Genomic DNA, 14,405 nt, shown 5'->3' on the forward strand with positions numbered 1-14,405 from the left:
GAGAGACTTAGGGCCAAACTGGTAAAAATCCAACTAAAAAAATATCCTAACTGGTTATTGATGTGTTTGAGGAGTATAACTGGCTCATAAATTCAAATGTCCTCAGTGAGAGAATTTGTCTCTTGCTGCTATTTTAGCATCTGCCAGATAAATGGGTAGGGTTGGCTGTGAAACAGTTATTGGGGATAAAGAGGCCTATTAGGCACAGCTGTGACCCTAGAATTTAGAACTCAGACATGAACACATCAAGTGAACAATGTGATTTCCTAGGTACCATGATGGTCCTCGTTTCTTCAAAGCTCTGGAAATGTGCTATTGTACATGGGGCATGATCAGTACCCCTGGAAGCTTACGTTTTTGTTGTTCTTAGACTTATTCTTTTTTAAAGTTTACTTGTTTATTTTGAGAGAGAGAGAGAGAGAGAGAGAGAGAGAGAGAGAGAGAGAGAGAGACTTGTGAGTGAGTGGGGGAGGGGCAGAGAAAGAAAGAGAGAAAGAGAATCCCAAGCAGCTTCTGCGCTGATAGCACGGAGTCCGACTCGGGGCTAGAACTCACGAACCATGAGATCATGACCTGAGCTGAAATCAAGAGTCGGACGCTTAACTGAGTCACCCAGGCGCCCTGTCATTCTTAGATTTTAAAATATCATCGATCAAAGGCTATTTCCCTTATGACCCAGGACTGTTTTACTTTCTTCTCGGTTTGATTCTTTTTAAGGTCCTCAAAGTGAGCAACAGCATCACAGTGAGGAGCCCACAGACTAAGGGCTGACACGGCATCTGCTCCACTTGCACTGGGACAGCTCGTCAGTAATGAAACATCTCGGTGCACACGCGATGAGAAATCGGAGAGTGGAGTCTGGCGGGGCCACAGACATATTTTGTTCGGCCACACACCACAGTTTTTAAAATCTGAATTAGTTTCCAGTATTTAAAAATCAGGATGTCAACATATGTCTGAATTGCTGACAAAGCTGGGCCTTTACCCTCCAAGGCAACAACTGCCAAGGGCGGTCAAGTGGCCGCCTTACAGGTGGCCTCCGAGTCCCAATTTCTTATACCTGGCATACCCCACTCCTTTATGTTACTTTCTTGGATCCTGCAGCCATTTCAGTCTTCAGTCCCTACCTAGTGTGTAGGACGATCCTTCGTGTCTGCTGACTAGCACCCAGCCCAGGCAAATGGAGGAGGGAACCAACATGACATCATTAACAACAATATATCCCGTTCACATTAGTGGAGTGATACACACCTACAGACAAATCCATTTTGCTGCTTGGATTATCTTCAGTTTGACTCTGAAAAATAAGCAACGGTGAGGGAGGATTAAGGTTTGAATTCAATGTTTGAATCAGAGAGAAAAAAAAAGGCATTATTTATGTGGGAGTGACAGCTTACTAGTGGGACCACACAAGGTCCTTTGATGTGAACCTTACACGGGAATGAAGACAATCTCATTTATAATATGACTAATTTGATTGCTACTGGGTCTACATTTGTAAATTCGATTTTCACATAGAATCAGTCAGTTTCAGCAATTCTACGGACAGAGCAACAGCTAAATAGCTGCTCAGAGAAATAAAACCCTGTCCTCAAGTTCCAGTCGGCTCGGGATCAAATTCCAGGAGTGTCAGCCAAATGACGACAACTTCTTCTCGTGACTTGTCAAGTCATGAAATCTGGAAATGTGCAGCCAAGTCAAGCCGTTTGTCTTTTGGCAACCAGGGACGGGGTGTCCCCACGATGTTCCCAAGAGATTAAAAAAAAAGAGAGAGAGAGAGAGAGAAATCCTACAAGAATTCCCTATATAATTAATTATAAATAATTTCTCTAGTTATTGTGCAGTTGTTGTCATTTTCAAAATTATAATATTAAAACTGGTACAGCAGTAGTCAGGGAAAATTATGTAAGTTTCAAGGGCCTGGCTCTTTCTTCCCCTAACCACCTAAGGAAAAGGGTACAAGGACTACAAATTCAAAAGTCATAACCTCTAAGTACTGGAGTTATTTCATTAAAAATAAGAGAAAATAAATATTGCTCAATCCAAATGAGACACATTGTTTAACCAGTTTCCAAATCTGTAACTTTGTTTTGTTTTTTAAATTAAGACAGATTTAAAGTTTATTTATTTATTTTGAGGGGGGAAAGGGCAGAGAGAGAGAGGAAGAGAGAGGATGCCAAGCAGGCTCTGCACTGTCAATGCAGAGCCCAATGCAGGGCTTGAAACCATGAACTGTGAGATCATGACCTGAGCCAAAGTCAAGAGTCAGATGCCTAACTAAGCCACCCAGGCACCCCTAAATCTAGAATTTTGAACTATATGTGACAGTGGTCTTAACATTTGTGCTAAAAGTAAAAGATGGGGTATATTATACACAGGAGAAAATGAAACTTACCAGCAATCCCATATTTGAAAACTGTTTGGCAAGAGGATTCATCCATGAATCATTGTTTCCTCCTTTCAGTGAACACTACAGAAATGAAATGTGTAACCTCAGAACCAAATAATTTATTTCATTTCACTTCATAGCTGAGTTGCATTTAAGTACTGATTGAAAATGCAGAACCAACAGTTTACCTTTTTGAACCCAAATTTCCCTCTTTAACTGTGGTTATTTTGATATTTTCAGTTAGTCTGGAAGAGTAAGTTCTCTAGTTCTATCTATGTTTTCATTCTTATTTTATTCGTCACACTGAATTAGAAGTAACTGGAAAAACATATAGTCAGCTGGTGTTTTTACCTTATAAATAGAAGGTCAATATCAGATTTTCTAAAATACAATGTTTGCATGCTAGTACTTTCCCTTTTAGTATCTTCTTGTAACCTAAGCCAGTTTGTATTAAAAGAAAAGAAAGAGTTTGATGCTAGTGCCTATTATCTGGAAAATAAATAGGCACTAGCCTATTTAAATAGGTTATTTAAACTGGTCATTAGTCTCTGTGTGGATACAATGAGGATTCATCTATGCAGCGCTTCATCTGCTTGTTACGTAGTATAAAGGACATGGGTCCCCAGTGGGAAAGACGCCTAGCAAAAGACACCATCCCTGATCTTACTGTAAAGCAAGGCGGATGTGAGTTTTTATTTCTTAAGAAGGGACAACCTAGCTTCTCCCTGAAGAGGACCCCTATCAGCTCCACTTTACTTCTGCAGAGAAGGCAGGTTGGACTATGATGAGGACTTGGTGGGGAGAGGTGGTGACGGGGCTTTGTGCATTTGTGCATTCTTCAAATAAAAACTGTGTTTTGATGGTATTTGTTAAGTCGGTGTTATTAATTCTTGGAAGCGAGTAAGTTAATTTAAGTTCAGTTACAGGTTTTAAGGTCAAAAAAGCCCTCAGTGGAGGGAGGGGAGAATTGGTAGATTTGCCTAATGTGAACGGAGTTTCATTTTTGCAAGATGAAAAGAGTTTTGTGTCTAGATGGTGTTGATGGTCACATCATCTAGTGTTGAATGGTGCTGAATGTACTCAATGCTACTGAACTGTGCACACTTAAAGGTGGTTAAAACGGTACATTTTACGTAATCTGTATCTGCATCACAATCAGTTTAAAAAAAAAAAAAAAGGCCCTCAGATACAAAAGGTCAGAATTGTCAGTCATGGGGCAGCCTGAGTGGGTGAGCACCTTCCCCCTGGTCACTTCTGGTCAGTAAGCAGTCTCTCTTGACTGCCTTTTCATTCCTTCTCAATGGGAGTTTGTAAATGACAAAAACAAGACCACAACAGGCCAGATAGCCTGAGAGTACAAAAATGCTGAGGAGTTTACTGAATAATTCCTTTTGTGACTAGGGCGAACAGAAAGAAGTCCTCAGAAGGGAAACTGTAACGGGCACTTAAACGGGATGTCTCCAACAGGAACTACCTGTGCTCTTAGGCTATTGAGTTACTATGTTCAGAACAAAATTAATATCCTACAGCAAAAAGTGATGAAGGCGCAGCCCCCTTAGCCAACTGAAGACCTTCTAGGACGGCCCTTGGTATTTGAAACCAGGACAATATTCACTGTGAAGTTGAAATTATATGGCTGCCCACTTCTAATTTCCATCAATTTATCTGTGGAAGGGAAAAGAACACCTCTGCTGAGAGAGTGGTTCAGGTTCAAAGACCTGTTCTACATTGAAACCAAAGACCTCATCGAATTAGGCACATCAAGGGGGACGTGGAGCTGCTCCAAGATATGGAAAGCCAACAGCTTTCAAATGCAAGCTGGTACGGGACGTAGGCACATCACCTGGTTGCCGCATCAGGCTTGTGCTCCGGCACTTTGCTTTGCTGGGAGGACAGTTCTGGGTTTTGGAATTTCCCGCATCGGAGAAAAACCAATCCCGTTGATTGCCACTGGAAAAGCTATCTTACTCTGGTTTCTCTTCTATATATCATGGGGACTTACCCTAAGGCCTTCCTTGGTTTGAGAATGCAAAAGCATAAAACATTTACAAAGTGTGCCTTGAAAGCTTCTGAAGAATTATAATATGGAAACTAAAAGTGAAAAAAAAAACCTCCTGTCTCTGAAAAGTGGGTACCACTTTACCCACAGCAACAGCTCTGAGGTTCGAGGTTTCAAGGTCATGGGGAAGGAAGATGAGGAGTAAAGAGGAAGTACTCAATTTGCTCTTAAGAAAATATTTTCCCCCTTACTTAGCACCTCAGGGCTCCTTCCATTAGAAAATTCTCAGTTCTGCCTTCTAAGAATGAAGAAACAAGCTCGAACATTTCTAAAGTGGGCTACCTTCATCTGCTTCTTTCCTCCTTGTCCCCAGCTTGCTGAGTTGTGGGAGGAAGCACTTCCCTGAGAGCCGGCGGTATTCCAGACTCCTCCATCGTCCTCCTCTTCCCAGCTGGGATGGCGAGTTCCCGTCACTGGACCGTCACTCTCCCCCCAGCCATCTTGCATAGATTTGGAATCTTTAAGAAAAAAAATGGAGGGACTGTATGCAACAGCTACATATAACAATAACCACAACGACTGGTCCTTATGAACACGGCATTCTGGGATATTTGCCATCTTACCTAATCCATCTATACGGCCAGGCAAATATTCTACCCGCTTCTACATTCACATTACTCAGACAAAAGATAAGTATAACTATAGCTTTAACTACAGAGGATCCTGAAGAATAGAAGACTTTCTTAAAAATCTGGAGAAAAGTGCAAGGTTTGTGATGGAGGAAGGGTGATTCTGAGGTTGGGAAAGACACCTAAAAATCCTGACAGTACTGCTGAAGTACCTCCTTGTGCCAAGGGTCTGGTTAATATCTTCCACCAGCATTTCGGGTCTATTTCAAGTCTATGGCATGGTATTTCCCGTGATGATATGACCAGTTTTACTGTGAAAATCATGATGAAATCAAGGTCTTTATAAAGCTATTTCTATGCAGTGAAGGAGATTGATAATTTTTAAACTGCAGTCAAATTACAGACACAAGAATGAATTTCTAGAATACAGCAATGATTGTACTTCTTCATGGGCACTAGAAGAGTCAGAAATATCACACAATAAAACTGATAACAGAATTATTCTCATTCAAATTTTGAGAATTCGATATGACCACACTTTAAAAATAAAAGAAGATAATTCTTTAAGTCTGCAATATGGCAGAAAAGAGATGTTGGAATACTTTTTAAGAAAACTACAAACAAGTGAAAATGGGCACTTGAAACTGAATTTTTCAACGGAGGAACTTCCTACGAGACATTCCATAGCATCGGTTTACAAAGTTTTGCAAACTGCTGTGACAACACGTTGCCAGCTGGATCAAGTAAAGCTTAGACTTTCAACGATTATGAATAAGTGTGACATGCTTTGTATAAAAAATCCAAATGAAGCAATCTTTGTTGGGTTCAAGAAACCTTCAACGTTCCTATGTGGGTGGGAGTATGAGAGGAGACACAAAGGGACAAGGAAAACAGAAGGGTGAAGTCACTGGGCAGCAGAGGCTATGTTCCACATTAAAAAGCCAGGAAAATCTTTTTAAATTATACTAACAAAGGGGCAAAAATGCAAAATGCAAAATAGGTATGGTGAGCAGTATTTAAGTTACTGGCAAAAAAAAAAAAAAAAAAAAAAAAAAAAAAAAAAAAAAAAAAAAAAAAAAAAGTACCACATCAACATTTCAATTCTGGCCAGATACTAAACCTAACTTAAAATAAAATCAACAAAATTAACTTATGACTTCTAGTTCAATGTAAACATGTTAATACCCAAAGCTAAGTCACGGCCACTTGTTACTAATCATCTATTAAAGGTTCACGGTCCTGAATCTCACTGAAATGACAGTTTAAACATTACAGCAGCCCTCACCAAAATGTCTGACCCCCGAATTAATGGAAAATCCCTCACAGACAATGCTCTAAACTTACTAGGTTTCATGGCATTTGGAGCGTTGGAGGGTGCGTTCCCCCAGCCCGTGGTCGATGCTCCAGTGTCGTCCATTTCGCCCCACCCAGGACTGCTTTCATTTGGCTCACCCCAAGCTGAAGTACCATTATCTGGAGCAGGTGGTGTGCTTTTGCTCCAGACTGTAAAGAAAGAAAATGTGTCTCTAAGAATGATTTGTGAAATGAAACATCTCAGCATCCAGGGGTAGGGGGTGGGGAGAAGGTGAGAGGAACAGTCACTCCTATGTTCTGCTGGCAGAAATACAAATACAGAAATACAGTTGCCTCGTAGGGGGCAACTGGTATTGTTGCTTTAACTTCGGGCCCAGTAATTCCGTTGCCAGGAAATTATACCATAGATATACTTGGAAAGTACATGAAATGACACGTACAACAACGCTCTATCGCTGTTGAGAACGCTTCGGAAGCAACCTAAATACCTATCAAAAAAGGGCTAGTCCGACCAATCGTGTCATCCATGAAATCAATACTGTACACAAAACAAAAGACAAAAACGTACATGCTAACATGGAAAGTTTTAAAGTAGGGTGAAAAAGGCAAGGCGGAGAACAGCAATTCCTTCTGTGTCAAATCTGTAAAGGGGAGACAGATTTTGGTATAGGTAAGGAACAAAATTTTTGAATGAGACACAAAACTCTAAAAGATTATCTGTGGGAAGAGATTCTAGGGGCTAAGGTTCATTTATATATTACATTTTGCTTTTCTGCACAGTTTGGAGGTTTTTACTATATGGATAATTTTTTTTTACATGTTAGCAGATTTTATGCTAGATAGGGACTTAATGAACAATCTTTATTTCCTTCCTCATACTTTTCAATATTTGGGGGGGAAAAAAGAACTAGTTAAAAGCAATCATTTTGTAAGTGGCCGTAACTGCATTCACTGAACACTCCCCAAGGCTTACTCGGGGAGTGGGTAACTATGATTAATTTTAACTAAAAAACAAACACAAAAAATACCCCATCTGAACAGTGCATTCCCTTAATTTGTTGAATTCTATGCTTTATGGGGACATTCAAGTTGATAGTGCCAAAGATGATATTACCAGCATTACTTTTAATTTATCAGGTATGATGTTTCTATTCAAACAAAGGAAGAAGAAAAGCTTAATTCTGAGCAAGTGATTATCAGGAGAGAACAATTTCTTTTACAAAGCACTCCACTTCCAGAGGTGATCATTAAAAATCATGTGGAGAGTGACTGAAGCCTTCCAGACCCCAGCTGGGCTAGAGCATTCTGATGGCCCCAGCAAGAGCAACAAAATACTTCCCCTTTGCTGGGGAAGGAGAAACACCGAGGATGTGTCCACGGGTAGAACTCAAATGGAAACCAGGTCTATTTCTGCTACTATTTTAATTCTTCACTTTAAAGCCCGGAGTGTAGTTTGTTTAGTGAGCTGTATTTTTTGGATTCTGCAGACCAATACAATTAAAAAAAAAAAAAAAAAAAAAAAAAAAAACCCACACAAAGCAAAAAAAACCCAAAAAACAAAAAAAAACCCCAAACTTTGGGAGACTAACACAGGGATGGCGTCTTTTCGCTTCTGCCAAGAAAGAACATTAAAATGTACCACCAGCATCTGTTATTGCTATCATCTCATAAAAAAGGAGATTCTGTAAACAGCAGAGTAGGGTTAACGTAGGAAAGATTTCCAGAACAAGGCTGAGTAAATGAAGCTTAATAATAATGCCTTGCTTTAGGATTTTTCACAAGAAAAAAAGGCCACTGCCTACCTGACGCTGATTTACTGGTCATCGGGGTGGGCAGGTTTGGTTCTCGAGGTGCTGGGCCCCCTTGGGAATTCTTATCCCACAGATTCACATTCTTGTAGTTATAACTGTTAGGGTCTCCCCATGCGGAAGTGCCATCATCGATGTCCATTTTCCGACTAATTGACTGTGGGGATGGCTCTTCCCAACCACTGGGTTCCTCATCCTTAGGGGTTACTGGCTGTGGCCCGCTGCTCCAGTTGGAATTGGAAGGTCGTCCGTTGCCTGGGGGTGCTGGGGGTGGGCCTCCCCATGAACCAGAAGCCTCTGGTTGTGGTGGCGGTGGCTGCTGTGGCTGCTGCTGCTGTTGGTGCTGTTTATTCCAGGAATTGGGCTGTCTGCCTGTCTCGGTCCATGCTGGAGACCTTTTGCAATCTTCCCACCCGCCTTTGGAAGCTAGGCTTGTATTCCCACTGTTCCCCCAAGTTCCGATTTCGTTCTGCCCTCCTTCGCCCCACCCAGACACGGGTTTACTTGCAGGACTTTCCCAACTGCTGTTTTTCGCCTGGTCGACTTCCTCTCCCCAACCATTCTTCCCAGAAGTCCATCCTTGATTGGGCTGGCGTCCCCCTCCCCACCCCTGATCCTTGCTGGAGTTCTCATTCCAAGAGGAAGATGGCTTTTCATCTGGTCGGCCGCCTCCCCAGTTGGAAGAGTTGTTGTTCTTGTAGTCATTCCAGCCTCCTGTGTTCTTGGGGTCTTTCCACTCTGTAGAGGCTGAGAGCTCCCCCCATCCAGACTTCATTTGATTGCTTTGGCTGGGTGCATCTCCCCAGCCCCCTGAGTTCTTGGTCTGTGTGGCAGCGCTCTCCCACCCCTCAGTTCCTTTGTCAGATTTCCCCTCAGGCCTTGGCACCTCTTCGATATCCCACACCGTGTCCTGCTTAATTTGAGTTTGGCCCCAGCCAGTGTTTGAGAGCACCCTGGGGTCCAAATCAGTTCGGCTCAAAAGAGTCTGTAAGACAGCCTGACAATCAGGATGTGTGGGCCGGTATGACCGACGGCCAGAATTATGACTGTCACTACTTCCTGCTTTGTGGTTGCTTCCAGTGCTTTGACCTCCAACTTCACTTCCTGTGGAGCTGGAAGATCTTCCCCAACAGGGAGCCTGGGCATTGCCTTGGTTTTCAGGGAGGGGGTGGCCCTTTTGATTGTCCCATGCTCCAGTGCTAGAATTTGGTTGGTTTGGACCACTCCATTCTCCAATTTTCAACTCATCAGACCCAGTCGGCTGTTTCCATTCTCCCTGAGAGACCCCAGATGTCATTTTGTTCCCTTCACCCCATTTGTTGTCATTAGAGTCCTGAGGGCCAAAGTTCCAGGACCCACCCGTAGACCTGTTATTGTTGTCCCAAGAGTCATTTTTTGACCCAGTTGATTTCTGAACAGAGGCTCCTTTCCAGGAGTCCTCTCTATCCTTTCCATTGTTCCCATTGTTTCCAGAATTGCTTTGTCCAGAGGCTGTGTCAGTTCCAGAAGGCCCCCTAGCTGCACCCCAAGATCCAACACTCCCAGTCTTTCGATCTCCAGTGCTTTGTGAAGGGGCATCAGTGCTCCTGGAGGCGTTCGCCAAGCCCATTCCAAAGGGCATTCCCTTATTCTCCATGGGGTTTGGTGAACTTAAGTTCAAGGAGTTAGTGTTTCCATTTTTTGGTCCATCAGTGTTATGAATTTGAGCCTGTTCTCTGCCAGAGACAACAAAATTAACACCCGCATTTTCCATCTTTGACTGCTGTTCCCTGGATGCCTGACCTACTGTGCTAACCTGTGCACTGGAATTACTAGTATCCGTTTCCAATGCCCCTTTCCTAGGATTTCCTTCTTGGACCAGCGCTGGCCAGGCAGATGGGTTGCTATTTGGGTTAAAGTTGCTGAAGCCAGAGCCAGGTCCAATTCTATCCTGACCACTCACATTCCTCCAATTTCCTAGTCCATTGTTGCTCTCTGTAGTAGAGTTGGAAGATTGAACAGATTTAGTCTTAGGGTCAGATTTCCAGACCCCAAGATTACATTCGTTCCCAGAACTTGCAGACTGGCACTGGCTCCCTTTTCCTTTGTTACTAGTGGTGCTTCCTGGCAGAGTGCTCTTCTCAGAGCCAGGGTTCGAGGCACTGTTGTTATCGGTGGTGTTTTCGGAAGAAGACTCAGTGTCTTTGCTGGCGATACAAGGCCACTCTTCCATGTCAGACCCGTCTACAATCACCTTGTCCCAGATGTGAATTGGGTTGGGGGAGGCGCTGTTGTTGGAGGAGGCTCCCGGGCCCCAAGTGGAATTTGCATAATTTGAAGCAGCAGCACCTCCAAGGGTTGACTCTGGGGAAGAGATGGTCTCATCAATCACAGCTACACACGCACGCTCTATTAACACCTCAAGCTCAAAGTGCCCCTAAGAGAGCTCATCACGTTTCCCCACAAACTAGCTTCTCTAGCCAGTTGCCTGTCTTAGTGAACCGTGTCACACCTTAGTCATCTCCTCTTTCATTTTGCCTGGTTGGTGTATTTGCTAGGTGTAACTCCACAACATCTCTCAAAGCTATTCCCTTGTCTTTTTTTTTTTTTTTTTTTTTTTTGAATGTTTATTTTTGAGAGAGAGTGAGACAGAGCACAAGTCGGGGAGGGGCAGAGAGAGAGAGGGAGACACAGAATCTGAAGCAGGCTCCAGGCTCCGAGCTGTCAGCACAGAGCCTGATGTGGGGCTCGAACTCACGAACTGTGAGATCATGACCTGAGCTGAAGTTGGATGCTTAACCGACTGAGCCAACCAGGTGCCCCTCCCCTTGTCTTTTCTACTGACAGAGAAGGGCCTTCTCATATCTTGAGACAATGCAGTAACACCCTGACCTTGCTTTGTATCTCGCATCTACTCTAAACACCCCTGGCTAGAGTAATTGTTCTAAAGCACAGCTTCGATTAGATCACTGCTGTAGGGGAAGCTTCCAACAGTTTCCTAGCGCACAATAATAAAGCTAAACTCTTTGGCCTGGAGTTTGATCAAGATGCTACACAACCTGGGCCCAAATGACTTTTCTAATCTTATCTTCCACTGGTTTCTATGTAGATGTCGACATTCCACACTACTTGACATTCCACAACTCGTGCCTTCTCATCCTGGCACCATTCCACATTGGCACCTACTGGTTTTTCCTCCTGAATGCACATACTGAAATTTACCCATCTTTCTGGGCCTAGTTCAAGTGCCGTTTCTTCTCGGAGGTTTTTTTGTTTGTTTTTAAGTTCATCATCTGAAAATGCCCTTCCCTGTCTAGAGCCACTTTGCTCAGTGCTGTGGAGCCGTGGTCACATGTTCCTTCCCCACATTAGCACAGAGACTTCCGCAAGAGCTCCCCCTCTTAGGCAGAGACCCTATCTTGCTCACGTTTGAATTCCACATAGTGGCCAGGGCATCACTGCTCAGTAAGCACCTGATGAATGATGAACGCCCACCCAGCTAGATGCTGGGGCAGGCAAGCAGGAATCAGTTTGTATGCCTAAGGAACTTAATCTGATAAATTAGTCTGGCTCAGCACATATTTTGGAGGAATTTATCATATTTGGGGGGAGAGGGGAGAAATGACATGTTTTTAACCCAGTAATTTCTTCTGAACTTGTTTTAGTTACTTTAACCAAGAAGTCTTAAATGAATATAAAGTTGAAAAAATCTTACATAGAGCCATATAAAAGTAGGGAAGCAGAGAATCTCAAACTCTTCAGATTTAGTGGCCTCCTTGGTTTTAAGAATGCAAACAAGAGAATCTGACTCACACTGGACCCAGACCCATGTCTGCGTCCAGGTCTGGCTAGATTTGGCTGCAGAAACACTCGACAAGACCACTCCTCACATACTTCCTTTCGCAAATGGTTATGAGGGGCCACCACAGAAAAGCCTGTATGAAGCATCTGTCACCATGAGGTTTGTCTCCATTTTTACTCTGCACATGAGACAGTAATAGAATTTTCTAGGCATTTCTGTGTTCAAACTCAGAACTATTAACTAGAAGCATGCTACAGTTAACAATAACCAATTTACTGTTCTTGCCAAGGCTTGATGATGTTCAAGCCTTTCTAGTACAGCCTCAAAAAAAATTTTTAAGAGCTAACTAGACATCTGTTAATAAGCTTTAAAAAAAGCGGGAGGTGATGTTTGGAGGTTCTTTGCTATCAGGTGATTTAGTATTCATCTATTAAAAACTCTCAAAACTTCTAGTAGAGCCCTTCAGCTAAAGATCCCTTATATCTACACATAGTTTTTAACAGAGTTCAAAATCCTCTAAAGAAACAATGATTTTGGAAAATCTAATAAAAAATGATAGAACGATATTGTTTGGTATCCCCTCCCCACCCCCAAGATCTTATACTGTAATCGAAGAGATGGTTCTCTCGCTGCCCCGCAGCGTTCTGCGAACATCAACAGGGGCAGCCAGGATTCAGAACAAGCCTCTGCACTAGCCCCACCTCCAATCATACCCTGGGCACACACTTGCGGTGACAGCTGGAACCATGGAGGCTCGAGTTTATCATGCGCTTGTCAGGAAAGGAAAAAAGGCCCCAAATGGGGATGACGTATGGCAGCCACATTAGCCTCTCCTGCCAACAGCACACACTGGACACTAAAACCCAGTTTCAGAAGAGAAGTGCTGGGACACATCTCGTGCAGGGAGCCCCTCCTGTCTTGGGAGTGACCCCAAAAGCCTTTTGGGGACTCTATACCAGGCAGTACAAAAGAAGTGCTCGCTCTCTTTAAAGCTGCCAGGAAATCACTTCCCGACCCCGACTCCTCACCTGGTGCAGTCCCACCGTCACTCTGCAGCAGCGTTCCTGTCACTTGTGCGTTGTTGGAGTTTGCTCCGGGTGCCGTGGGGGGAGGAGGCCCTGCCCTGCCCCCGAGGAGCATGCAGGATGGTGGAGGGGGCTGCCCACGTTTTAGTAACACTTTGTGGTCCTGCTGGCAACGGAATCGCGGCGGCACCTCCCGAGGCATGTAGCGGGCGGCGCTTGGCGGTTGTCCGTTCGGCACTGCCACCCTTTTGGCATTGTTGCCACCATTGACTGGTGGCGATGGAGAGCTGCCAATTGGGCTGGCGGCCGTTGGTTGGCTTAAACTTGGTTTCGTCACTTCGGGCACTGAAAGAGAGAGAGTGGGGAACGGTCTTTGAAGTCCAATACATTTTTATGAAGATTGTTTTTCGGAAAGCTTACACGAGACCAATTCCAGTAATGGATCTTCCATCCTACTGTGGGTGGACGTGGTCTTTCTAGACTCCCCTGCATCTTCAGTTTACTGGAGATCAGGCAGAGGTGGGGAGTGCGGGTGACAAGGACTCAAAGACAGCAACACCACAGAACTCTAGTCCATTAACTAAGGGGGAGGGGGAAGCAGTCACCAGTCACTTCCCTAAATCCCTGGAAGGTTCCCTAGCAGGTCGAAGGGTACATATGGGCCCCAGGCCAAGTCCTCAGTAAAGGTTCAAGGCTCTCAGCCCAAATGCCCTTTATCCACATTCTTAAAGATTTACCTCTGAGAAACCTTTCCTGAAGTCCCTGGACTAAGTAGGCTAAGCACCTTCATTTGCGCTCTTGGAACACACTGCCCGTCTTTCTTTACCACGAATTCACCATATTCTATTGAAACTCGCATTTACAAGCTCCTTGCTCTCACCAGGGTAACGACCCATCTTTCATCTTATTTTTTAGGTCCTGGCACCGAGTAGACCCCCACAGGAAACCTCAGCCCTGGAGAATCACAAAATCAACTTGGTTTGGGTTTCTACAGCTACCTAAACGCAACCACTCTTGCTTGGTACTTTGCAAATTCTGTATAAGGTTTGGTTTTGTGGGGTTTTTTTGCTTTTGTCAAAAAAAAAAAAAAAGCCTTAAGGGTACCTTGTATATTTACTCCAACTCTTACCTAAAACAAAAATGTCACAATGTAGGCATGTTTCCTATTTACTTCAAAGAATTTAATGTTTTGCCTTACTTTTAAAAAGGGCAAATAGGAAGTATGGGAATGTGCAGGACGACCGTATGAAGATACAATCTGCAGGACACTCTGCAGAAGTTGAGGGCTTTGCCCTCAGCCCTCCATAGAATGTTCTTCTGGATCTCGATGTCCCTTGCTTCATCCTACCAAAAGACTGTCACCCTTTCCAAGAAAACCTGCCTGGCAAACAGAGGCTGGCAATATTACAGAAACAATCGTTGAGCCTGACAGTTCGGATGATTCTGAGGTCAAGTTCCCT

The 14,405-nt window shown here is 43.7% G+C and overlaps 1 protein-coding gene across 19 annotated transcripts in view; it reads right to left on the reverse strand.

Moving 5' to 3' along the window:
• TNRC6B (trinucleotide repeat containing adaptor 6B) overlaps window positions 1-14,405 on the reverse strand; it is a 257,779-nt gene that overhangs the window by 50,757 nt on the left and 192,617 nt on the right. For all 19 annotated transcript variants that reach the window (XM_058682112.1, XM_058682104.1, XM_058682101.1 and 16 more), the window contains 6 exons: window positions 12,949-13,290; window positions 8,134-10,482; window positions 6,362-6,520; window positions 4,731-4,906; window positions 2,396-2,470; window positions 1,252-1,297 (listed from right to left, as the gene is read on the reverse strand). In XM_058682112.1, the coding sequence (XP_058538095.1) occupies window positions 1,252-1,297; window positions 2,396-2,470; window positions 4,731-4,906; window positions 6,362-6,520; window positions 8,134-10,482; window positions 12,949-13,290 (3,147 nt within the window). The remainder of the gene's footprint in view (window positions 1-1,251; window positions 1,298-2,395; window positions 2,471-4,730; window positions 4,907-6,361; window positions 6,521-8,133; window positions 10,483-12,948; window positions 13,291-14,405) is intronic.

This window comes from Neofelis nebulosa, chromosome 8 (assembly GCF_028018385.1).
Source record: "Neofelis nebulosa isolate mNeoNeb1 chromosome 8, mNeoNeb1.pri, whole genome shotgun sequence".
NCBI classification, from domain to species: Eukaryota; Metazoa; Chordata; class Mammalia; order Carnivora; family Felidae; genus Neofelis; species Neofelis nebulosa.